At 42.6% G+C, this 27,669-nt stretch overlaps 1 protein-coding gene across 2 annotated transcripts in view; it reads left to right on the forward strand.

Moving 5' to 3' along the window:
* The window catches only part of Sema5a (semaphorin 5A), a 450,631-nt gene that overhangs the window by 221,436 nt on the left and 201,526 nt on the right, over positions 1–27,669 (forward strand). For both annotated transcript variants that reach the window (XM_071612704.1, XM_027943895.3), the window contains exon 5: positions 2,554–2,599. In XM_071612704.1, the coding sequence (XP_071468805.1) occupies positions 2,554–2,599 (46 nt within the window). The remainder of the gene's footprint in view (positions 1–2,553; positions 2,600–27,669) is intronic.

The raw sequence follows: 27,669 nt of genomic DNA on the forward strand, positions 1-27,669 counted from the left end.
TGGAGAGACAGAAAGCATGTGGCGAGAGGCTATTGTGGTTGGCAGGAGACAGGCTTCACTTGGTGGGTGGTATTATGCCCATGGTGTGGGAGGGATTGTGATGATCCTGGTGCCCAGGGCAGTGCCAGCCCTGGTCCTGGACACCCTCCAACAGCGTGAGCACAGATGCTACTGAGCATCAGATTCTGCTGGGCTTCGTCCGTCCCATCTCTGACCATAGCCGTGTTTCTTGGTCCTCTGGCAGCTGTGCCTGCCTGGCATGGCCGCATTTGGCATTCTGACTGCAGTGGCAGGTCCAGTTCTGACATCTGACATCTTCCGTCTTTACCCCTCCCCAAGGTAGTGTAGGGGACGTCATCTGCATTTGCTTCTCACTGGGAAGTTTTTCATAGTGCCATAGAAGTGACCTTGGGCAACCCATGGTACAACCCGGCTCCTCTAGACTCTGCCCACACTCATCCACACCTGAGGGTCTGCTCTCTATTGTAGATCAATTTTTTCTTTCCACTTCCACTTTCCCTGAGTTGATTTCTCCTTTTATTCTGGAATGCTGCTGCTGCTGCTGCTGCCCGGGTGGCTCCTTCATGATGATAAGGAGCCACCATCATCTCAGCCAGAGACCAACATGGCCCTGTGATGGAGGGCAGTGGGTTTTCTCCCAAAGCTGCAACACTGTGGACCTGCTATTCCTTGTATCCCCTGATAGTGTCCATTTCTCAGATTTCCTGTGTCTCACGGGGGACCACAGAACTGACTCAAACCCTTGGGAGCATCAGTGTCCTCAGGTGGACGAACAAGTCCATATTTCTAAATAGAATTCCTCAATAAGATGGAGTGCCATGATACTGAGACCCTGGGTGAAATTCACATTCCTACATATAAATCGTGCCGAATCGGGGCCATGGATCGGAGTGGAGACTCCTGAGGAACAGTTGGGTATGCTTTTACTGAAGTTAAACTCAGTTTCAGAATCAAATGCCCTTGTCCTTTTCTAATGCATGCAGATGGAGAGAGCCAACCGTGACTTTCCCAGTCCTCCACACTGGGGACTTACTCACCAGCTCTCCTGGCAGTCTCAGTGTGTCCATTGGCCTGGTGAATGCCTTTGTCCTCTGAGCTGGGCATGTTCTTAGTAGGAAGCTTTTCTCCATATTTTTATTGGTGCATTATAGTTATCCATAATGGTGGGATTCATTGTTGCATATTTGTAGGTGAACTTGATATAACAATGTAGTTTGGACAATATCATTCCCCAGGATTTCCCACCCTCTACCCTTCCCCTGCTCCCTTTCCTTACTTTGCTGGTCTCCCTTCAATTTTCATGAGATCCCCACCACAACCTTCTTTATTTCTTTTTTTCCTCTTTAGCTTTCGCATGTGAGAGAAAACTCACAACTCTTGAGTTCTGGATTTGGTTTAACATGATGTTCTCGGTTTCTATATATTTTCCTAAATGCCATAATTTCATTCTTCTTTATGGGTGAATAACACCCCATTGTATATGCATACCACGTTTTCTTTAACTGTTCATCTGTTGACAGACACCCAGGCTGGTTCCATAGTTTGGTTGTTGTGGATGGTGTTGCTATAAACAGAGGTATGTGCGTGTCACCATCGTATGCTGACTTTAATACTTTTAGAGTCAACACTGAGGAGTGGCTTAGCTGTGTCATATGGTGCCTCCATTCCTGTCTTTTGAGGAAACTCCATACTGATTTCCATGGTGGTTTACCAACTGGCTATCTGCCAGCAGTGTAAAAGTGTTCCTTTGTCCACATCCTCTCCCGCATTTATTATTATTTGGGTTCTTTGTTTAATAACTTTATTTTGTTTATTTATTTATTTTTTTATGTGGTGCTGAGGATTGAACCCACTGCCTCATACATGCGAGGCACGCATTCTAACCACTGAGCCGTAGCCCCAGCCCTGGTTGTGTTCTTGACGGAGTGAGATGAAATCTCAGTGTTTTTGATTTGTATATCTCTAATTTAATGATTTGCTTTTTTCTCTAGCTTTTTTGATTTTTTTCCTCTAGTTTTCGTAAATGAGATGATTTGATTGAATTTCTCTATGATGTTGAATATTATTATTATTATTTTTTGAGACGGGGTATTGCCGACTTGGACCTTGCAGTCTTCCCCACTCAGCCAAAGGATTCCAGGTGTACACAACTGCACGCAGCTAGATCAATCCTGATTTTGAAATTGTTGAATATTTTGTGGATATATTATGGTGTATATAACCATTTGCCTCCTGTTAAATATTTAAGATGGTTTCTTTTGCTAGTAAAAAGAATGGTGCTTGTATTTGTTGACCAGTTTTGTTTTTCTTTTGCGAAATGTCTGTTTAACACACTTGGCAGTTTATTAACTGGATTACTTGGTTTTTTGATGTTTCATTTTTTGAATTCTTTACATATTCTGGGTATTACTCCTGCATCAGGATAAGTCTGAAGCCCAAATCTTCATGTGTTCATGTCCTTTAGTCTCATAACACTTATGAATTTTTTAGAATCCACTAAAAATAAACCTGCTCTCCTCTTGTGTCTTGCAGGAACTACCTCTTCAGATTGCAGCTTGAGGACCTGTCTCTTATCCAGGTAGGTGCTACTTATTGTTCTCAGCTCTCGTTTTCCATCCCAATTAACTCAGTTTTGAGGGCAGGGAGACAGAAGCAAGGGTGCCCGTCGAGGCGGGGCAGTGTCTCACTTCTCAGCTGGTTGGGCCACAGGACTCTGGGCTGCCCTGTTGATGTGAGTTGCCACTTAGCTGATTCCCCATCAGCCTCTTCCTGTTCCCTGTAACCTCCTGTTTCACAGGAGCCATCCTGACTTACTCTTCCTCAGGTGACAGCCAACTCAAGGACATTCCTGCAAAGTCTGGAGCGTCCCTTTGCTCTCCGAGAGCACCCATTGCTCGTGGGGTGTGATTCATGAGATTCAGCCGGCATGTTCTTAGCAAGCGTCTTAGTTTCCTCTTTCTGTTCTTGATTAGATAGATATGAATCTAGGGCTTAAAATCTACACAGAGCAAAGAATAAACAAAATAGATCAAAATAAAACTTTTATATCTGTTACTGCTGTTTGGAGACTGAGCCATGATTCCTTGTGTCTCAGATTTTATTTTAGTGGTGACAGGAATTGTAACAGCCCCCTCACTCTCCCTGGTGTTTGGGGAAGGTGTGATGATCAGGGTCTCTAGAGAACAAGATGGATGTGACACAAATGTCTCTCCACAGGAATTCTCAAATGCCCTGTGGGCCATGTCAGGATCCCTGAGCTGGGCACAGTTTGGAAAATGTTCTTCAACCCATTTTGGTATCATCCTCATGTCCTAGGCTATGAGAAGTGACTGGGGAGGAATTTATCATATGGTTTTATTCTCTTGGTAATGCTGGTACTTGTGAACATTCAGGAAACTTTAGACGTATGCTTTAATATTAAATTTGTCTTTTTTAGTTGTTGGGGTCTTGAAATAAGACAATCCACAACCAAAGCTAATATTGGTAAAAAGCATGAGCTTTGAAGACCCTACACCTGGGTCTGTGATCTAGCTCCAGGCCTGTCAGCCGTTATTGGTTTCTCATCAGCAAAATGGCCACAAACCACTACCAAGCCTCACCATCACGAGGAGATGGAGCAAGGCAGGAGAAGACACGAGAACAGTGACTTCTCCATGAACACTGGCTCAGCTTTTGAAAAGTGAGAATGATTAGTAATAAATCACTGGATTGTCAACACGGATGATCACAGTGGCAGATTAGAAATAAGAATCCATGGACATATTCAAACAAGGACAAGACACAACTCAGGGAATGAGGTGGAAGGGATTGCTTGCACTTACCATAAAATGCCAGTGAATGAACATTGGAGGAATGATTTAGTTCAGGAATTATGATTTGGCAATCTTCACACTAAAACACTTCTTATGCAAAAATGATCCATGATTGCTAAGATGTGGAATCTGAGTTTGATGACAAAAGGGCCCTTACACAGTCTCACAGAATTACCTGTATACTAGTTATTAGTCACTCGACAGTGAAGACACCTGGCAGATACCTCACACCAGCTAGTGCAAAGTGATTTCACTAGTAACAGGAAAAAGTCCATGGATCTGTGGCACTGAAAAAGACACAGGAAGATTCCAGCAAAATTTATAGCCAATATCGTCTTGAGGAACCCTCCAACAAAGCCAGACAGAGGGACGTCCTACAAAAAGCTGGCCTCTGCCCTTCAAATATCAAAGTCGTAAAGGATATGAAAACAGGACGAAGAGTTATTCCACCACCAGAGAAGACAAAGAAACACAACCGTCATGCACGACTTGATCCAGATTAGTTGTTGGACCTGTATTTATTTCTTCTTACTCTAAGGGATATTATTGGGATGACTTAGAGACTGTGATTATAGATAAGATAGTAGATATGTGTTAATACCCATTCCCTGACTTTGGTAACTTTAATGGTATCTCAGAGAGTGCCCTTGCCCTTTGGGAAAGCCTACTGAAATATATAGGGGTAAAAAGGATGTCATTTTGGTGACTTATTTTTAAGTGATTTTATAACTTACTGCATAAATATGTACAGAAGATACGCACATATGAAGACAGAAAATGATAAAGCCGATGTGATGATACGTTAATGGGGGACTGTTGGAGGTCATGACCAAGTCAAGATGGCGCCTGGCAGATTGCCAGGAGGAGCGGTTTGTGAAGTAACGCCACCGAGACATTAAGATGGTGGAGATTCCTTATTGGCTGACTGCTGTATCTGGATGATGCTAATTGAGTCAAGCTGTGTGTAATCAGTTAGGTATATATACCTCTGCTGTTCCGCAATAAAGCGGTTCCCGCTTCAACCTTCAAGTTGCTTGTCACCTCCCGGTTATTTTGCCCAGCCGGACTGTGGCAGGGGACAGAGTGAAGGGTTCATGAGAGTCCTTTGTGACATTTTTGCAGCTTTTCTTGATGCGATGTTACCATTAACATGTGTATGTAATATTTCCGTGCCAAGGCAAGGAAACTCACTGCCCATTGCCCATGCCCACTTCCCTTGCCCAGACTTCCTGCCTGTGGGGGGAGTCAGGTGTAGGGCATATGGAGCTGAGGTCTCTTGCTGGAGAGTGGAGCCTTTCGGCAGGACCACGGGTGAGAGCCTCCTCTGGCCACACAGGGTCCAGCGAGGCAGTGAGCGCTGAGAGGTGGCGCTGGGAACACAGCCCTCAGGACAGAGTCTTTGCAGCACCCTTAGTGCCCAGCAGTGCCGCTCGCCTTCTCACACCCCGAGTGTGTGTGCAGTTCTGTGGCCTGCTGTTTACTTAGTATGGCGAGGGATACAACTGGCAGTTCTTTGTGACACTACTTTTTCCTTACAGGACTCCAGGAAAGAGGTCTTGTTGATTTCTATGAATATTTTATTTTAATTTAAATGACTACTTCCAAGGCTAACAAAGAAGAACGAGCACAGAGGCAAACAAAGTGCTGTTCTGCTCTTGCACACAGTGCTGAGAGAAGCATGTGAGCCACATAAGTAATTCAGGATGATCCCATCGTCACATTGAAAACAGTGCAAAGAAACGGGGAGTTATTTTTAGTGATGCATTTTACTTATCTATCTAAAATATCACAATGCCAACATGGAGTCATCACAAGAAATTCAGGAGATAGGGTCCATTCCGTTTTTTAAGTAACAGGTTTTGGTGTCTAATCTGTGCTTTCAGCACGTTTGACTTGGGCTCACCAGACCTCGAGTGCTGAGTGGCACGGTGCCTGCCGGGCAGCGCAGTGGTGGACTGAGTGGCAGAGCACCGTGACTTGCATGCCTTCCTTTATTCTAGGCAAATGCCGTTTTCTGCAAAGGATCATCTGGATTCATTCTAGTATCTCAGGCTAATCGTTTTCTCCCTCCTTCTCTCTCCAAAGATAGGAAATTCTTGCTTAAATGTGGGAGGAAGAGCATACTGGGCAAGGACTCCTAAGGTGGCCAAGCAGAGGGAAGGAGGGGAGGGGGGCAAGGCTTCCACCCAGCTGAGCTCTCATTGGGCACTGGATGGGGCTTTGTGGGACCTCGCCCCTCTGCCATACAGCGCCATCCACCTCTGGGTGGCTGCATCTCTGCCCACCCCTGGGGACCTTCCTAACGTGTCCACTAATGTCGAGTTACCCATTGGTTCCCAGGCCATCAGCTGTTCCCCAGCTTCAAGTGCTTTCTCTAGCCCCCCTCTCTCTCTACACACTTTAACCCTACTCTATTACTCTAGAAAAAGAGGGGTCCTTGACTCTCACTTCAGGTATCCCATCCTTGTAACCCCCCAAGGAAGGGTGGCTAGTGTCCTCTGGGGTGTTTCACACCCTCGGGCCTTTACTACTTCTACTAATACTATGTCTTCTTCTGCTCTCCCTCCTCCTCCTCCAATGGAAGCCAGTAGTGCTAACCACTCAGACACATTCCCAGTGCTTTTTTTTTTTTTTTGAGACAGGGTCTTGCTAAGTTGCTTAGGACCTCACTGAGTTGCCCAGGCTGGCCTCAAACTTGTGACCCTCCTGCCTCAGCCTCCCAAGTCACTGAGATGACAAGTGTGCACCACCATGCCTGGCACCAGGTCTTGACTTCTGCCTAGCAATCACTGCCTCCTGGGCAGGTGCGCTGTGTTGGAAGGCGTGTTGTATTTGTCTTTATAGCCTCAGTGTTGTATTAGAGTCAGCCATTAGGTAGCTCAGAATAAATGCCTGCAAACCTTTTAATGCCTTGATATTTAATAGTATGTTTCACTCTTTCTCAATCATTTTTACCTTAACACTCTGGGGTATGAGGTAAACTTCACATTTTTGTTCCTAAATTCGAGAAGAGCAATAAGAATTGGTTGCTGAGAGGCATTTGAAAGCACACGGGTGCGCACACTTGGCTCAGAGAAGGCTCCGGCACAAGCAGGCAGTTCTGGGCTCTGACATGCTCTTCCTTGAGTACCAGGCCCCTGTCTTCAACACTCTTCTGCAACATCAAATCTCTCCCTCAAATCATCGGCCTTTATGTTGGTTCAACATCATTTGTCAGGAGCAGACATTGAAAACTTTTCCATTTTTCCTTTTGTTTAGTGACCTTCACAGACCTCTGGAGCCCCAGTGAGCCCTGCTCTGTCAGTGTCCCAAGATTTAATGCACCCCTTGAAGTTGAGCAGCCCCCACACTTCCCAGCTGTGGGAGGCACAGGGATACCCCTGAGTTCATCCCCTTTCCATGAAGGCAGGGTGCCCTTTGCTGTCCCTGGAACCTGGCCATCAGGTTACTCACCTTTGTGGAACCACACTGAATTCATGAGATTTTTAATAGGCTGAGAGGCCTCCCTGCAAGGTCAGATTGCATGGTAACCCTGAAGCAGGGAGCTGGAAATGAGTTAGCTGGTCTCCAAATCACAGGTCTCTTTCTCCGCCCAAGAGACTCTGGTCTCCCTAGATAATAGAGACTTCCACAGTGAAGTCTTTAAAGAAGTAAAAAGATCTGACACGGTTGGGATGCAGGGACTCTCATACCCATAGCAACATGATCTGTTTGAGGCCAATTTCTTGGCCTCACTGCAAGAACGTTCACATTCTATGAAGTAAAAATGCTGCACTTGGAATATTTGTTATGAATTTCAAGCAGGTGTCATCTTTAATATTATAAGGAGAAAACTCAAGAGTTGCTTTTAATTTGAGGAAATAAAACCAGTTTTTCCTCAATGGCTGAAGAATCAAATATCAATGTGCTAACACTTGTTGTGCATTTTTCCCCTGGAGGCTGGGGGTGCACTCCTGGCCACTCAGTGTGGACACAGGACGAGCCTCTGCCATATGTGGAAGACCATTCTTGGCCTCAGTCACGGTTCCCCATTAGGCATCTCTCCTACCTCGTGTGGTGTCAGATTTGATCTTCAGTGTGGCTTCTGTTCTTGCTTTGATGATGATAGTTACTTTACAAGAACAAATCTCTTTGAAATGTAAAAATGCAGGTGGCCACAAGACCCAGGTGGCCATAAGACTAACCAGCCACACTTGCCCATCTGGGATTCTTCCGTGGCTTGAGGTGGAAGCTCTGGAATAGAATCCAAGTAGTGCCTGGGGCCTCTGCTCCATCAACCTCACTATCTTCCTAATGTTCTTTTGGGAAATGGCTCAAAATCCATTTTTTTAAATAGGGTTTTGTTACTAAGAGAAAAGAATTCACAGCCTGTTTCTCACAACTGCTGGAATAAGCAGAAAAATTGAAATCGGTTCCAATTTGCCACCTGCCTCTATGATTTCTAAATTGAAAACTGTTGAGTCTCTCTGCCTACTCGACCATTCTTGGTAGAGAACTCTCTCCAAAATTGAGGTAGATGTTAATTTCTCTTCCTGTATATCTGAGTTCATGGAATTGAGATTTAACTTGTGTCAATGTCTAACCAGTTGTTCTCCTCTGGGGCCAATTTCATCTCCTGGGTACATGTGACAATGCCTGTGGACATTCCCTTGAGTCACAGCTGGAGGTGGAAGCTGCTATTAGCTTGTCATGGTGGAAACCAGAGATGGTTATAAATATCCTTCAGTGCACAGCACACTCAAAAAAGAATTACCTGGCTTTGAATGGCTCCAGTGCCAGTATTGAGAAAACCTTATGTTAGATGATTCCTGTCTTGGTCCTCACATATTCTGAAGAAGCCATTATTCTAGTCTGTAACATTAAGATTTCTTGATTGAATCTATAATATCTTTGATATGCTAGGAATTCATCTCTTTTGATTTCCTCATATATATAAAACCCAAGACGTGTATGAATCCTTAGTGGCCATTTCTAAAGAACCTGCTGGGACTCTTGAGTTTAAATTACTTCTTTTTATTAATATGAAATTAAATTTAAAAATAAATTGAGTCCATTTATAATAACCTGTCTCATGGGTCATAACACTCTGATATAACTACCCTCTGTTGGAAAGCTTCTGTATAATTTAAAGAATGATATACTAATTAATAATTTAGAAAAACTATTTCAATGAGATATTCACATTGATTAATTTTTAAAATTATGCTTTATATTTACTGGGTCATAAGAGACTGGTCTCCCCTGTAGCTCTCAAAAGTCATGATTGCAAACTTATTTTTTTTCCTTTCTTTATATGTTCTTAAAATCTTAGCATTGTAGAAGCAAAAGAATCTTAAAGACTGCCGTTATTAAGACTTTTCAAGGTTCAGCACTCTAGGGCATGTGGACCACAGTTAAAGTTTTATTGGAACCCAGTCATGGTCATTTATTTGCATATTGTCAATATATGATCATGGCTGATAAAGTTTTATTCAAACACACATCCATTCCTTTACTTAACTGTCTATGGCTGTTACCCTGCAAAACTGAGCAGTCCTGACAGAGACCATCTAATCTACAAAGCCTAAGCTATTCACTATCTGTACTTTAGAGAAAAAGTGTGTTACTTATTCTGGTAACTAGTACAGAGCACGTTCTGAACATATATTTTTTGGAGTAAGCACAATATTATGCAGTGTGATTGTTGTCTGTTTCACTTTGTCAGACAGTGTGTACTTGACGAGTCTATTTCCACTCCTTGAACAGCAATTGCATGGTGTCTGGAGACCTTGACCAGTGGGTTGGAACCATAGATAGCATAGTCCTTCCTCCAGATTCTAGTCAGTCTCTTGTATCTTGCTCCTTGGTGAAAATTTCCTGTTTCATCTACAAAGATTTTCAAACACATTTATTATTCTTTTTTCATAACTTCCTGGGGGATTTATAGTGGTTAACGTATAATTTTTAAAAGAAAAGTCTCTACTGACTTGAAACTCAGATGAGGACTGAGAACTTACTGGTTTGGAGAGTATTAGTGAACTTAGTACACTGCCATTAACAGAATACCCTGTTTTCCCAGGGACCAAATACTCACAGGCCGGAGATTTACTTCTCATGTCCATGACTGTCCAGTGCAGTTTGTGGGGCTCCATTTTATGCTACTGTTCAGAATCAAAATATGTTGTATATTATGATGACCCCATCTTCAGCCCACACCTCCAAAGGCAGCGTGGGGGGAAAAGTGAGGGGTCATACAGAGGAGATCTCTATGCACTTGGCCAATGATGATCCATCCCTCTGCCCAGATTCCATTGGGTGTAACTCTGTCCCATGGCCTCATCCAGCTTCAAGGCCATCTGGGAAATATCACTTGCCTGTGTACCTGCAAGGAGCAGAAAACTCAGGCTCTCAGACATTGGCAGGTACAGATTTCCCCCTGGGTGTTGTGTGGTTAAACAGGACTGCCCCCTAGGAATGCACTCAATATTCCCTGTTCTCCCCCTCTCTGCCTCCCCACATTCTAACTTTTTTTTTTAACTGTACACAAACATGTATTCATGCTTCTGACATTTCTATGAACAATAATTAGCCACACTCTGAACAAACCACTTAACCTCTCTGGACCTTAATTTTTCCCACAGTACATTTTAGAGAGGAGATTCAGGAAGAAGTGCAGACTGGATTATCCCTAAAGTCCTTGACTGCATTAAACTATTAATGTGTATTCTCCTTCTACTTATTTCTTCTGTCATTGCTTTGGATGCCTAGACTCCTGTTTCTTTAAGGAAAACTCTCCCTACTAATTTGAAATTTGGTATTATGCTTATTCAATATAACTTTGGTGACCAAATCTGTCACAAAAAAATGATGCCAACAGCAATATAATCATTGACAACATTGATTGTGGCCTTATAAGCACTTTGCAAGCACCATCTCACTGAGTTATCTAGCAGCACTAAGGCCTAGGTATTCTTTTCGATCATTTATAGGTGAGTTGAGCCTCAGAGTTTTTGAGATTTAATTGGGACCTCTCTGCTGGTCTGTGCTTGGGGTCGCGTTGCCGAACTGGGTGTAGACGCCTTCTGAGGACAGTAGTTGCCTCATCATGAACTAAACGCCACTGGATTGCACTCATTCATACCACTTGACATACTACCTGTCATTCACTACTGGTATGCCGGGACTCTAGCTACTAAATTGTATTGTCATTTACATATGGTTCTGAGGTCAGGTTCTCTGGAAGCATAGCCTGGGATCTATGAAGGGTAGGTCCTAGGGTGGAAAGTGCAGGATATTGCGGACAAAGAAATAGATAAGGGTTGTCTCTGGGAATGTGCCCTGAGCTGTGGAGCATGAATAGACAGCATGAGGCTGTTAAGCAAGGTGGGTGATCTATACCCCATCTACACCCTTGTCCTTCAGTCCTACTGTGCCCCACAGAGTTTGGCGGGAGTCATGCACCTCTTGGTGAACTGGTTCTCAACAGCCAAGAGTATCTCTCCAGAGCAGGGCCCGCTGTGAGCAGTTCCAGCCCATGCTGAGAGCAGCCAGGTGCAAGGCACCCTGTTCTGTCAGCGGAGTTGGGTAGAGCATCAGCAGGACCCGCTATGATGGAAATTTCTCAGTGTTTTTAGGAATCTCATTTGGGCTTGTCTTAATATTTTAGACACAGACTGATCAGACATTGGTCTCTGCTACTGAAGAAATGAAGTGTTATTTTATGTCTTTTAAAAAATGTAGTGTATGCTTTATTGCTGAATGCATTCAGTTGTGTTGTACCTTACTTTTTAATAATTGCTCTTCTCTGTTTCTGAATTTCTGTCTTACTTGCAGCCTCAAAAACTAAATTGAAGATGCATGAATATTTTTCTAAGCTGTGTGTATCTTCTAGTTTCATGAAATGAGGTCAGAAAATTTCTGTAAGCCAATAGCAAACACTAGCTGACAATCACCAGAAGCTAGATAAATGGAGGGGCTCATTTCATTTATCTAAAATGCATTTCTATTTCCATTTCAAAAATGGCCCCAGAGCCTGATGTAACTGCTGAAGAAGGGGCTGGGCAGAACTCTCTGCCCGGCGGCTTTCATCTCCTCACCTCTGTGCTCCGCCCCGAATCTGGCACCAGCAGATGAGCTGACTACCAGGCAAAACTTTATTTCAAATTTAAGCAACAGGCTTCTTATTTGGGTAACAGATTATACATTCTGGGGGCTGAAGTCTCCTAATTACCTAAGGGTCAAGTATAAATGTAAAGAAAGAAAAATAATAAATAAAAAAATATGAGTCACACTAGTCTACAATTCTCTTGAGTGAATGGACTGAGACTCTTGGTTTGGTGACTCTACAATGTGTGAGTCATTTCTCATTTTTAATTTATACATAACACCAATAGCATTGGAGAGAGGAGCCATGGGTACGGCTGCAGTGAGCTCTGTCTTATTTAGCATGTGACTGTCAAGCACTGCTGCCTTGTCCTCCCGCCAAAACTCACAGTGCTGGGGATTGGGGGTTGACCCCAGATTGCCCCCCCAACAAGCTACATCTCCAGCTTTAAAAACAAATGTATACACACACACACACACACACACACAGATACACACACAGGCACACTGCGGGGCTCATTAAGTTGCTGGGGCTTGCTTCAAGCCTGTGACCCTCCTTCCTCAGCCTTCTGAGCAACAAGTATTATAGGTTTATACCTCTGTTCCTGTCTTCTTGTGGCTAAATTTTAAGAGTTCATATTTTATTTCTTCATTAAATCACAACATTTCTCCTGTTCATTCCAAACCTCACTGTCCTTAGAGCTATTCAGTCTTATAAATAGTGCCATATGATCCTGTCAGTGAGTTTATAAGTGTTGGGAGATATTCAGTTTTTATTTAGGTGTGTTCTAGATCACACAGGGGTATGTTGCCCATGCAGAAGTTCTCCATTACAAGTCATCTATTTTATAAGAAAGTGGTTTTGACAATGTGTGGACTTGATATTCATATTTGCCATCCAAAGACCTCATGTCAATCATCATTTGAATAAATGAGCATTGGGTTCAAAGGCAGTTTTAAAATATAGACTTTAGTTTCTGATTCAAGAGAATGGAGAGAACCCACATACTTCATTCATCAAAACCAGGCATGCAAATCACAATAAAGTTACATTTAGGAAAAAAATCATTGTGAACACACAAAAAGATACCGTGTATATATGACAAATTTGAAGTCTTTTGAAGAATGGAAAGCAACCTTTCTTTGGAAGTTTGGAAAGACACAAGAACAGAGAAAGCCTACCCTGTAAAATACAGTGATGATAGGTAACAAAAAGAACTAATCACCTCAGGTGAAGCAGTAGGAGTCCAAGGAAAATGAAAGGACATTGAAGAAATGTTGAGTGAGATTCCAAAAAGTATGGTAGGCACTCAGTAAAAGATGGATGATTTTACTTTCGTAAGTGTCTCCACTCTAACCTGATACATCATTTTGAGGGCAGAAGACATTTTTTTTTTTCCAAAGTAAGAACCACACAAAAACAAATAAAATAGGAGAGAAGATAAGACTACTTTGAGTTTCATTCAGGGGGGTCCTTAGAAAGAGGAACCAGCAAATAGGTCCGCAGTCACAGTGAGGTTTAGTTGTACGTTGAAGTCCACATGGACATTAAACACATGACCAATTGTGGCAATATGTTTTTAAAATGTTGATAACATGGGAGGCATGTGGCTTGCTTTTCAAACTAAAACGGGGTGGAATGAATTTTCTACATCCTTACCCGTAAGGATGAGATCTGACTAAAATCTCTGACAGATTATGAGCAAGAAATCCAAGTGAATCAGAAGCCCAAGAGCCCCTCCTGATGTCCAGGGCGACATTCCAAGTTCCAGGGGATGTCTAAAACAATGGAGAGCGCGGAAATCTATATGAACTACTTCTTCCTAGCTATACATATGTACAGTGAAATTTGATTTAAAAATTAGGTATAATAAGAGATTAACAAAAGCTAAAAATAAAATAACATAATTGTAAAACTATATTGCAACAAAAAAGTATGTGATTGTGGCCACTCTTTCTCAGAATAGGGTTACTTGAACACAAGCATTGGGGAAAAACACCCATTTGACTTAATGACAGAGATAGATACTAAGTGATTAATGAGCGGGTAGAGCATACAATGTGGATACACTAGAAAAAGGATGTTTCTTTTTCTGAGAGGGATCCAATGAGACTCCATGAAATTTCATCATGTTGCTCAGCATGGTACACAATTTAAAACTTACAAATTATTTTATTCTGGAAATTATTTTTTATTCTGGAATTTTCCATCTAATATTTGCAGAACACAGTTGACTGCAGTTAGCTCAAACATTGGAAAGCAAAACCACAGACAAGGGGGACTACTTACATCTGAATCTCACCAGGTGACACCTCATCCTCATTCAGGAGTCGACTGAGATAATCAATCCCTGCCTTCACCACTCCCATACCTACCACTAGTCTGCTCAACAGAGGGAAAGGCTACTCCCTGATACAAGAGTTTTAGGTCAAAGTGGCTTCATATGCAGTCTCTGGAATTGTTTTTATCCACAACTGCCAGTGTACAGTTAAGTATTCTAGGCACAAAAAGAGGCAGGACTCCGTGACAGAGAAATCAGATTTAAATAGGCAATAGAACTAAACCCACAGATGATCCAATTAGCAAAGTTAGCAGAAAATGACTTTGAATAACTGTGATTAATATATCCAAGAAAGTAGAGGAAAATTTGGACACAAATAATAAAGGACTGGAGAAATTCACCAGAAAAATTACCCTTCAAAAGGGGTGGAAAAGCCCAAAAGGAATTGATGCACCCACAAAACAAAGAAAGAAGAAATATTTAGTGCATTTTAAAAGCTTTCATAGATTATTTTAAAATGAATGATGGTTAAATTGACAATACCAATGGAAAATTAGAAAATAAAGTTGAAAAAAATCTCCTATGAATTTACATAAAGGATAAGAGATGGAGAGTGAAGAAAAATGTGTGAATGGTGTATGACCATGCTCTAGACCCAGGAGATAGAGAGGCCAAAAAAGAGAAGAGGGCAGGATGCTCGGGCAGGTGCCTGTGGACCCTCTACTGCAGCTCCCGGAGCCTCTGTCCATCACTGGTTGGGGTCATGCAGGTGCTGTGTTCTTTCCAGGAATATAACAGTACAGGCTGCCTGAGGTGCTTGCATGGACTTAGAAACAACGGAGACCGACAGTTGAGTCCAATTAGTAGTAACCACACAAATAGGAAAAGAAGACAAGAGATGATCATTAACTCTAAGCAGAAAACGTTGTTCTGAAAAAACAAATGTAGTCATATCTTATTTTGTGGCCCATCTGGGAATAACATTTGCATTTCATTTTTTAAGTTTGTAATCACTGCATATCCAAGCAAAATTTGTACAGGTCAATATTCAGACCATCGTGAAAGGGAAGGTGTGTCTGTGCTGATGAGGTGAAGGGATATGTGGAACACAAGCCAGTAAATAATGCTTCTAACTGCAAAAATCAAGACACACAAGTAGAACCGCATTGCATGTAAATTTGGAAATTACTAAGGAAAGAGAGCAACAAGAGATTGAAAGTTCTTTCTCTGAACGAATATATGGTTACAACAGAGAGAGAGGGTTCACTTTATTCTTTTTAAGTCCTGTAGATTATGAATCAAGTGCAGGGTTAACTTTAATTGTGATAACAACGCAAGGATGAGAGTAAATTCATGAAGCATACAAGGCTGACCAGAGGAGAGAGGAGACAGAGATCAGCAAAGAAAGAATTCACAGAAAAGGGAGATATGGTATCTCATATACAATTCGTCAAAACTTATGGCAAAGGAAAAAAATGGTATATATACACACAATGGAGTTTCACTCAGCCCTAAAGAAGAAGGAAATCATGGCATTTGCTGGAAAATGGATGAAACTAGAGACTATCATGGTAAATGAAATAAGCCAGACTCAGAATGTTGAGGGTCAAATGGCTCTTATCATATGTGGAAGAGAGAGGTGGGGAGGGAGGAAGGGAGGAGACAGGGAGGAGGAAGGAGGGAGGAGGGAGGAGGGAAGAGATTAAAAAGGTAATCTTAAAAAAATGTAAGGGAGCCCAACAGAGCAGAAGAGAGGGAGAGGGAGGAGGAAGGCAGAACATGGGTAACACTGGGGAAGGAAGTCTATCTGCCATGCTCATATCACAGTGAATCCTGTTCATATAAATTTTAATGTAGTAATGAAAATAATAATAATAGAAGGGATCTAGATCATTGGAAGATGGCAAGTGGATCGGGGGTGGGACGAAGGTCCCAGGGAATGAGATTGAGCTATTTACGCTGTGTGGATGTACAAATATGACACAATGCCTTCCACTTACATGGAATTATAATGCACCCATAACAAATTTTAAAATAAGGAAGAAAATTAGAGGGTTGAATAAAGAAAGATAGGTTTATCAGGAAAAAAAGAGGTATTTTTACACAAACCACAAGTTTCCCAACTGGAAATGGTTAATTTTATGAAGACTATTTTTATCAGTAAAAGGAAAGCAATTAGAAGTTCTATCTGGAAAACAAAGCTGAACATGCCAGGGAAACCAGACATATCTGAAAATTGTGCTCCACATATGAAATACACAGGGTGCATTTTGATCGGCTGTTAGAGTATAAGCAGCCAGAACCACAAATTGATGGGGAGTACAAAGACTCCCGTATTTATTTGTGTGCAGTCTCTTAGGTGTTAGTACGGTCCATGAAACAATCAATTTTCCTTGATGTTTATTTTATTTTTTCTAAACAAGTGATTTGTCTCTTATAAATAGGATGTTCTGCTTGAGAAATGCTCATCTTTATCTTCTGTGTCTCTTTGAGAATTATGCTACAAGTGAGCTTTTTAAACTTTCTTTTTCAAAATGTGTTATATAGGATTTGTTACACATCATCTTTACTAAAGGTTGCTTTTATTAAATACCAGTTCTACATTTTCCTACCTGAAACCATAAATATGTGCTATGAAGTGATTTATGATTAAATACAGACAACATCCTTAATAACTCAGTTCCCTACATGTTTCAAATTTTCTTTTAACTTTTTTCTTTTAAGTTTTCTTAAACTTTCTTTTAAGATCTCCAATTTTTAACAGTTGACATGTATGATGAAGAACTATGAAGTTCAGAGAATTCCTTCAATTTGACCTCAAGTTCTTTTTTTATGTTTAATTCAAATTTACTGTTTGAAATAGATATGAGTGGATTAGATTGTCCTTTTTATATTTTACTGTAATTCTGCAAATAGTCTGCCATAGATTCACATTGTTTTATATGTATGTGCATATAGTTACATAATTCAAACAGACTCATGGAGGACAAATGCAGCTTTAGACCTTTTTATATTGCTTTAGCATTTGTGAAAGGTTCTCCTCTTCTCCTTTATATCCCATGGGTCAGGGAAGTGCTGGGCAGGGGGACATGGGCCTTCTCCCCACGTGGACACCGTTCCCTGCTGTGCTGCCCTGTGGACCGCAGATTTCTAAACCTTGTAGCAGCAGATTCTGCCTCAGTTTCTGAAGGCCTAGCTTTGTCTAGATGGATGGGGACCAGTGTCTCTGCAGCTCTAATGCCTCTGCTCTGAGACCACTCCCTGAGAATCACAGGCAGCTGCACTGGGGAGCTTTTGGGAATGAGCCGGGTTCATGAGCTAAGGAACGTGAGAACAGGAAGGACCGGGAAACAAGCACACCTATTCCACCGCTGTCTGCAGGCCCCACGGTGAGGTGAAGCAGCCACTGGAGTTGGAGAAGACAGAGGCAGGGTGGCTGAACCTGGCGTGAGCTGTGGGCCTCTCACTGCCCTGCTTGCCTCTGGAGTTTCAGGCCTGCTCTCTGGGCTCCGACACTATGACACTGATCTGGTGGGGTGGAGACAAAGACCTCCAGGAAACACCCTCCTCCTCATCCCTGGAACCCGAGAAAGTGGCCTTAGGTGACACAGATGTGATTATGTCAGGCATCTTGGGGTAGGCAGAGGACCCTGGATTATCCGGATGGCTTCTGAGTTCAATCCCAAGGGTCTTTGTAAGAGAGGGGCAGAGGGAGATCACATCGGTCAGTAGGAAAAGCCGCATGAAGCCAGAGTAGAGATGGCTAAACCTGACAGTGAGGCCCAAGTGCTGGGCCACAGCTAAAGAAGTCTGGCTGCCACTAGAAGCTAAGAAAGCAAGGGACAGATCTCCCTAGAGGATCTCCAGGGAACGTGACTCTGTTGGTACCTCAAGTTTGTCCCAGAGGTGCTGACTTCTGACTTCTGCCCTCTAAAACTCTGAGAAACTAAAGTTATCTTGTGTTAATTCACTAAATTTGTGGCACTTTGTTACAGCAGCCACAGTAAACTCATACACACGCCTTTCACTTCTCCTGTCTTTCAGGTGGGCGCTGACCCAGCAAGCTTACCCATAGTATAGCACTCTCTTGCTCTACGGTTCTGCAAATGACCCAAGGGCACAGGATTTGTGGCCTTAATAATGATACAGTGTCCCCTGAGAGAAATAGACCCATCTCTTTTCTTTGCAATCATGAGCTCCAGATGATATCAGTTGTAGGCTGTGTGTAACCGTTTTGTCACCGTGGAGAACCTATTGAGAATGAGGTCCAACAGAGGCCGTTGTGTGTAGGATTTGGCCCCACAGCATTCTTGTGACATACTTTGAATTCTGTGGACTTGTCTGTGCTTGAATATTGTTCTCTCAACTTATGCCTCTCAGTTAACATATTTTAAAACTTTAATTTTTGACTTATGCTAATTGGAATTGATTTTAATCACTTGCCATAAACTGAGTCCTAAGGGCTTAGATAATATGATTTTACTTCTGTCTGCTGCTCACATTAAAACTTCACCAGACAGATTTTTGTGGCACTGTACACATAATTTGAGTCTCCTGATATTTATTAATGAACAACCTAAAATTTGTCATCTTTTGAGAGAAGAATCTCTCTGTAGTGCTTTGGGTCTAATGCATATATAAAGTGTAATTTCCCTTTGTTGAAAGTAAAGATTAGCATTGAATGAATCTTTTATCTCAATCAGCTTCTAAATACAGTTTTCAAAAAATTTATTGGGAAGCTATATTTAAATCAATCTGTTCTGACCATTTGAAAGCATACAAGTTAAGTCAGTACTATCCATTAAGCGATGTATTAGTTGCCTAGTGCTGCTATAACAAATCACCACATGTTTAGTGGCAATAACCATGGAAACATACTCCTTCACAGTTTTGGATGCTAAAAGTCTGAAATAGAGATGTTGGCAGGTCCACACTTCTTTGGAAAGCTCTAGGGATCTCTTATTGCCTTTCCCAGCTTCTGGTGTTCCTTGGCTGGTGACTCCCATCTCTCCTTCCATGCTCATTCGGCTTCTTTGTGAGTCCAGTTTCCTCAAGTCTGAGTTCAATCCTAAGGGTCCTTGTAAGAGAGAGGCAGAGGGAGATCACATAAGTCAGTAGGAATAGCTGTATATTACAGAGATACTCACCATTGAATTTAGGATCCACCAGATGAAATGATGAGGATCTCATCTGGAGACATTTCAATCAGCACATTTGTAAGGACCCTTTCTGTAAATAAGTTTACATTTCAAGGTTTCAATAGATGTATCTCAACCAGCTCGGCATACTTAGTATTCTTGGGGGCTTTTAGAAGCAGATCTTCCTGGGTTTATGCATCTTTGTTTGGAAGAGGTCTGTGTTAGGTGTTTTTTTTTTTTTTTTTTTTTTTTTTTTTTTTTTTTTTAATCATTGTAACCAAAATATTCCTCAAGAATAGCTTAGAGGAGAATAAGTTTATTTTGGAATTAAAGTTTGAGAGGTTGAGTTGATGGTTGGCTGAGTCCATTTCTCTGGGCCCAATTTGAGGCAGAACAACATGGCAGAAGAGTGTGGTGGGGAAAAGCTGCTCATCTCAGAGTGGGAGGGAAGGGGTCACAGGGAAGATGCACCATTCCAGGGCAAGGTCCCTGTTGGTGACTCCCTCCAGCCACACCTCGCCTACCTACCTTTATCACCCAGCCCACACATTTAAACTAGGATAAACTGATTAATTAGACTATCGCTCTCACAATCTGATCATTTACCTCTGAATAGTCCTATATTATTAACACAGGAGCTTTTGGGGGGACCCGTCACATCGAAACCATCACAAGATCCTACCTACTTATGTTGAGATGAGAATTCTTTGTTTTTTAAAAAACCAGCCTCCTTTTCCCCTAGCTCAGGGATTCTGACCGTCACCACTGTAGACATTTAGACCAGGCAATTCCATGTTGGGGGCTCTCCTTGCAGGTAGGATGCAGGACAGAGGAGGCAGCATCCCTGACCTCTGCTCACTTGATGCCAACAGCAACGGCCCCTCTCGATCATGACACCAAACATGTCTCCAGACATTGTCAAATGATCCCTGAAGGAAAAGTAGCCCCAGGTGCAGAAGCACAGGGCCCTTCACCGTAGCTGGCACAGCCTTGGTGACATGTTTTCTAGAGGAAAGATGGAGATCAGAGAGGTAGGGGACTGGAGGGCACAGGGGCATGCAGAAACTCTGCCTGTCCCATACATGAAATGTGGAGCATGCGCAGGGCTGTAACCCCTGGGCCCCTCCCTAGGCTTACCTGTGGACTGATGACATCCATGAGCTCATTGTCCCAGGGTTGATTTCAGAGAGATCTGAAACATGGCTCCCTCAGGGTGAGGGGACCCTGCTGCACTGACCCTGCTTCACAACAGGGTGCAGGGTGGGGCAATGGCCATGCCTGTGGAAGGGAGAAGCGACAGGTGGGATGCCGTTTTCTTTGTGTTCACACTTCCATGGTTGCTTGCATATTGCAAGAATGTCTCAAGGTGGAGGCACGGGGCACTTCTGGGTGTCCTGGCTCTCAAGAACTCTAGCCATGTGAGGTGACAAATGCCTGTAATCCCAGTGGCTCAGGAGGCTGAGACAAGAGGATGTTTAGTGTAAAGCCAGCCTCAGCCAAATGAGGTGGTAAGCAACTCAGTGAGAATCTGTCTCTAAATGAAATACAAAAAAGGGCTGGGGATGTGGCTCAGTAGTTGAGTGGCCTGAGTTCATCTTGGGTACCCCCCCACCCCTGTGCCACCAAAAAAAAAACCCAAAAAACAAAACAAAACAAAAAAAACACCACCACCAACAAAAGAGCTCTCCTTTTGTGGTCCTGCTGCCTTTGGGAATCCACACTCCAGCTTCAGGGGAAGGAAGCAACATGGAGTGTGGCTGCCATCAGTACAGCCTGCTTGTCACTGCGAGTTATTCCTCTGAATATTCTTTGACTTTTTATGGTTTCAGGTGAGAATGCAGAGTAAGATGTTATATATTTTGGCCTTCTTCCCAAAACCTGTTTAAATGGCAGGTTTTTGCAAATTATGAAAGTCTGCCTAAGGCCATGCTTAAAGGGTGCTTATCTTAGACATGCAAGCCCAGCCCTGCCCAAGTTGATTGGGTCACTGGTGCACCTCTTCTGCCAACTCCTCCTCATGGACCCTTCCCTCCCTTCCCTCTGCACTGGCCAGCCTTCAGCCCTAGAAAGGAAGCTGATGAGATGTTAGGTCAGCTCGAAGAGGGTTCCCAGACTAGAGGACAGGACCAGCACTCAGCACTCCTCCCCTCTGCTGGCCCCTGGGTGTTTGTCTGATCTGCTGCTGAATGCAAACCTCCCTGCTTGCTATTTCCCCTGCTTACACCAACACCTTTCTTCTGTACTCTGCTTCCTTCTGTGCACCAGCTCCTTGTAGGTGTTATTTTAATTGGTTCCCTTGATGCCTGGCTGTTTCTTCCTCCCCTCCCCTGCCCCTGTTCATCTGCTTCTCTCCACCTCCACAGTATTGAACCAGATGGAAGGGTGATCTCCAAGGGACCTTGTAGCTCTGTAATGTTGAGATCTGCATGTCCAGTTGCCATGGATGCCTCTTCCTCTGAACCATTGAGCTCACTATCAGTGCTTAATTAATATTGAGGGCTCAGCAAATTTGACTCATTGTGTGCTGTTCATGGACAGTTAAAGTTGGGATGGGCTTATCAAGCCTGTCCAGATGACCAGCTGGATGGATCCCACACTCCTTGAAACTCCACATGAGAAGTATTGACCCCACCTGATGGCTTCCATCCTGCAGAGAGTATAGGCGAAGTCCGCAAGAGTTCATCCCTAAAGTACTATGATAATGGTGTTTGAAAATCATACCATAATGGGGTTCTGTTTCTTTGAATATTAACATCCTTTACTGAGGATGTTACGTGTATATTTTTAAAGCTGCAAAAATGTCAGCTATTATCACTTACATCTTGAAAAAGAACTTTAATCTGTAGATGTTTTTCTTCAATTTCTGTTTAAAATTCTGTTAGAGAATGGACTTCACAGTTAATATTCTTAAAAATCGAATCTATCCATGCAGCACTAGAAAATTAACCTATGTAAATTTTTTTGTGATTTATATGTTTTTATTTGGGGAAAAATTGTTCAAATACTTAGCAGATAAAACCAGGTTGGGCTGTGGTTCTTTTATGCTATATGTCTGTGTTAGTTCCCTAGGCCTGTAGTGATAAAGAACAAGAAACTTGGTGGCTTAAAACAATTGACAGTCATTGTCTCACAGCCCTGGAGGCCAGAAACCTGAAGTCGGTCTTGGCAAGAGCCTGCTGTCCCTGGGGGCTGTGGGAGCTGAGCCTTCCTTACCCTCCCAGCTCCAGGTGGCTGCCTCCCTTGGCACCCTGGCTGTTTCTGGACTCGTCACCCATCACTCGAGTCACATGGCTGTCTCACCCCTGTGTCCTCACGTTGCCTTTCTTCTGTGTTTATCTGGCTTGATGACCAAATTTCCCCATTTCATAAGGATTCTGCTCATGTTCTCCTAGGCCCACCATAACGACCTCATTTAACTTAACGACGTCTATAAAACTTATTTCCAAATGAGGTCACACTTGGGAGTGCTGGGGGATAGGACTTCAATGTATTCCTGTTGGGGTGGCACAGTTCAACCCATAGCACCATTGTGATGATTTTTAATAAACTCGTGGCATTTTGATCACCTAAGTTCATAACAATATGTTCTTCCATTCTACGTGTGTGTGTGTGTGTGTGTGTGTGTGTGTGTGTGTCTTAGATAATTTAGGCTCCTGTACTGAAATGCATTAGTCTGGGTAACATAAATGACAGAAATTTACTTCTCAGTGTTATGGGCTAGGAAGTCCAAAATGAAGGGGGATTTAATGTCTGGCAAGGATCTACATCCTGGGTCACAGATGATGCTTTCTCACTGTGTGTTCAAGGGTGAGAGGGCTGAGGGAGCTGTCTGAAGCTTCTTTTTATAAGGGTGCTAATGCTGTTCATGAGGGCTGCATCTTTATGACTCAGTTTCCTCCCAGAGGCCAGTCTCCTGATGCTGTCATCTTGGAGGCTAAGATTTCAGCATGTGAACTTAGGGGCACACAATCACATAGACCTTACCCATGTGTGTGCTTGCAGGTATCATTATCCCTTTTGTGGAATATTTGAGTCCATGCTATGAAAATTAGAAAAAAGTAGAACACCATTTAGTTGACTGTCACTTTCCATTGTTTAGTTGCTACAGGATTTTTCTAAGGAAACCACCTCATCACAGCATCTTCTGTCTTTCCCCCTCCTCTTTTGTTTTTGTGTAAAGGAACTTGAGTGATGTGGTTCTCCTCTCTGAGCCTCACCTGCACCATGACTCCTTTCCCACTATGCACATCTGTGGCCTTCTTCCTGGAGTCCCTGCTGAATGCCACTCATTCAGGCACAGCCCCCTGTGGACAGTGCTGCCACATCATTCTTTCTTTAAATCCCATGGCTTGGGGTATAATGCCTGAGACATGAGGAATACTGTCTCTCCCTCTACTGACGACTTTTCTCTGCCTACTATTATTGGAGCCATACAAATCCTGAAATTTAAAAATCACACAATATTACAGAAGGCATTATTTTCATTAACTAATTTTGAAATTTAAAAATCATAAAGCATTACTCCTGGATCCAATTTCTTTCTCAGTGATGTATATTTATATTTGGTTCAACATTTCAAAAAATGTAAATCCCCTTTTATAATTAGAGAATAAGAAATATAGCCAAATCAAGCTTGAACATAGAGGGGGAAATATATAATTTAAAAAGCACCTAAGCATTATAAAATCTAACCAAGGTTATAATAATTCTATGCCCCGTGGTAATGGGAGCATAACAGGGAATCTCACATAGGTATGATGTTGAAGAGTTAAGAAATGTATAGTTGTGAATCACAAGTAACCACAATGCAAATGAGTCAGAAAAGATCTGTCATTTGTTTACCTTGGCATATCAAGATCTTACATTATGACTTTTAATTAGTCTTACAGGAATGAATGAAGATATGGTTTTAAAATTAGATGCCTTTTAAAGGAGACCAGAATTAAAAGAGCTCTTACCATCTTGAACCATCAATGAAACAAGTTTACATAACCCTAAACTCATTGCTTATGGAAAAGGTCATAGGTATGATTTATATCAAAAGATCCATGAATCATGGAGAGTAAACTTGAGAGAATAGTATATGCTTCAAATAAATTGGAAAAGAGCAGAAACAAATGACTCAATTTTAACAAAACTGTCTAATATGCATGGCATGTAAAATGAATCAATTGCTAGTGAAACTATCTGATGTCTTACTGTAGTATTGTTAACTTGGTCTAAATGTCAGTTAATTTTTTTAAAGAATTAATTAGGTCATAAGTCAAGTTTTGGACCCCCTATTGTAATTTTTTTCGTAGCATTACAAATGGAAGTGAAAAGACATTACTTGTAAGAGATTTATTGTTAAGAGATTCATTTGTGGAAAGAGCAATTTCTCAAATAGAATACTGAGACCTTCCTCCTTTAATGGAAAATATGTCTCAGAGTTAAAGATTATGTCGCATCAGATATGTGCAGCCTGATGCTAGAAGGCTGTGTATAAACACTTCACACTTAGCTGTTTTAAGAAGAATGTGTGTTCCACCAGGTGTTACTTGATCTCAGTTTGCCATAGCTATTTAAATACAGCCAAGAGAGTTGTAGATTGGTTGGTCAACCTCAAAGATGAGATCATTCTGTAAATGGATGTACAGATTATAATTTAATTATATGTTTTACACACTAATAACCTTTTCCCCAGTTCTTTAAAATATTTGCTGTTTTTAAAATATACTCCTTTCCTTATGTGGGGTTCAGTGCTCTATTTTCTTGCCCCAATTACATACCCTTTTTAAATTCACATGAAAGCATTTGTGCATTTAAGTCTTTAATTCAACTCATTTAAAAATCCTTTAGATAAGTAATTATTTGTATCAGGGTTGCTATTGGGATAATGGAGTCCAACTAACTATCTTTTCTGCACCAAGTAATATCGGAATGAGAACAATGACTTCCACCCAGATTCTCCAGATACATGCAATATGACACTCTGAAGATATTTGACAATAAGAAGAGGTTAAACTTTCCTGAGTTCTGTGCAGGCAATGTGGATCATAACTAATCCTGGTACATTATTGTATACCTGGCTGCAAGCTAAGAGCTGGTCAGGTCTCATGATTCAGCCTTACCAGGCTTTTATTTGGAAGGTATCCTCTTTATCCTGATTTTGCATTTGAGGGAAACTTGTCAGGGCCACTTTTCTCTACCTTAGTGCGTTCAAGTTAGATCTCAGGCCACCTGACTCCCCTCCTTGTGCCCTTAACTTATATCATACTATTGAGGAGCAGGATGGGGGTTAGCGGGCGCCCCTCCTCCCCCCTCCTTCTCCCTCCACTGTCCCTCTCCCTCTCTCCTCTACCTATCCCCTAAGTCCTAATCAAGTTCTGTCAAGCCTAGGAACAAAACATCCAGTGTGAAGGACTTTGTTTTTCCTATTGCTTTTTGTTCACTTAGTTCTGAAAATCAGATGGAGTTTGCAAACTAGGAAATCCCATACTCACAAAGGGAAGTTTATTTCCATACACTGCCTCTTCCAATAGAATGGGTGGTACAAATCGTAGAGAGGACAAGAGGCTTACCGCCTGGAATTTGTTGGTCAAATTGTGGTCCTGGAATTTGTTGATCATCAGATTCATCAGAACAGACCTGTAATAGTGGAAATTCCCAAATCCTTTTCATGCCGACTGAATAGGGCTTTGGGGTGCTGGGAGTCCCCATTGTGAGCACAAACCCTGAGAATTAGAGCAGAAGCTGGTGTCAGTGGTCCTGAGTGGAATGGACCCATGCGTGGACGGGGAACAGTGTGTGGTCACAGAAGCCTGCAGGGCAGCAGGGAGGCTGGGCTTTGCGGGGGAATGGAAAAGTTCTTTGGACTCATTGGCCTTGAGTGATGTCCAGGCATCCAGCTTGGCTGTCCAGTGGGCTGTGACCTACAGTGTAGTGGGCTGGTAAGGGAATAGAAGGAGGGAGGGGCGCAGGAGGGAAACAGCATGAGGGAGAGAGGGAGTGAGGGAGAGAGACAGACAGACAGGCAGGGATGGTGAATGACACAGCCATGTGGGTCTGGGGAAAGAGCTAGACTCTGGCTGGCTTGGAAGGCCAGGGGACCTCAATGTGAAGGAGGAGTGCGCTGTCTGCTCTGTGGGTGAGTGTTCAGGAGACCAGGCTCCATGCACAAAACAGTGGCCGGTGTGGTGTTTGCAGTTCTAAGAGGTTGAGCAGGACCAGAGCTCAGAGGGTTTTTTGTTAAAGTGTCAAGGCAGCACTGAGTACCCAGACACCTGAGGTGGGGAGTGTGGTGTATTAGGTATTAGCACAAAGGCCTGCTAATCCTTCCTCCAGGAGGGCATGGGAGGAGCAGGGTTCTCATGGCCCATCTCCTGACATCTGGCAGTTATGACTCTGAGCCCAAGGGGAGGCCCCTGCCCTGGTTTTGATAGTTTTGCTGTGTGAACAGAGTATGTCTCATGAGTGTGCAGCCCCAGGTTGCAGGTGCCTGGGTTCATCCTGCAGGCTTGATGCCTCTGAGGACTCAAGACCCTCTTGGTCTCCAACTCTGGGTGGTTGCAGTTGAGCTGCGCTGTGCCCTGAATGTGCGTATGGAGCCCCTGCATTTCAGATGCAGGTGCTAAGCCTGGGTGCTGTGATTCAGACACAAGTAGGAAGATTTGTAGATCATCCATTTCTATGTGTCATCTGAACTTCTGTTCCCCATTTCATTTCCACCTCTCTCCGTTCCCTTCAATTACAGGATTAATTGACATCCACTGCATTTCCACCCACATGTACCACCACCAGCAGGGGATTACTCTTCATTGACACAGGAGTCCACTACATAGACTGCAGTGTGATGTTGCAGAGGAAGGAATCGGTTGCCCACCATTGCTCCTCCTCTGTTAGTAATACAGCTGGTGTTGCCACCAACAGCACTCATCTTTTTATTGATTGATTTATTTTTGCAAATAATGTGCAACATCCCCTCCACCCAAACCTGAATATCATTGCTAAGTTTTATTAACCATTTCTCAACTCCAAATACTGGATGTCAGGCTAAGCTAGGCACATGACAGATTAATTATTGTTCTAAATAAGTCCTGATTTTGGAGAAGAGAAGACAGTGGGAAAAAAAGATATTAGATGATCAAATAGCTTAAGAGAGGACAATTGGAAAAAAAAAAAAACCACATATAAATGCATTCTGTGGTAAACCAAGGTCCAGAACTGTCTGTCTCGAATTTATAAACATACATTAGATTTACTACTATTGCTAAAAAACAGCAATTACTGTTCATCCACACAGTGAGTATAAGAGTTGTAATGTTGAAAACTACGTGTTCAGAAGTTCAGGTTTAT

Source organism: Marmota flaviventris, chromosome 5 (assembly GCF_047511675.1).
Source record: "Marmota flaviventris isolate mMarFla1 chromosome 5, mMarFla1.hap1, whole genome shotgun sequence".
NCBI classification, from domain to species: Eukaryota; Metazoa; Chordata; class Mammalia; order Rodentia; family Sciuridae; genus Marmota; species Marmota flaviventris.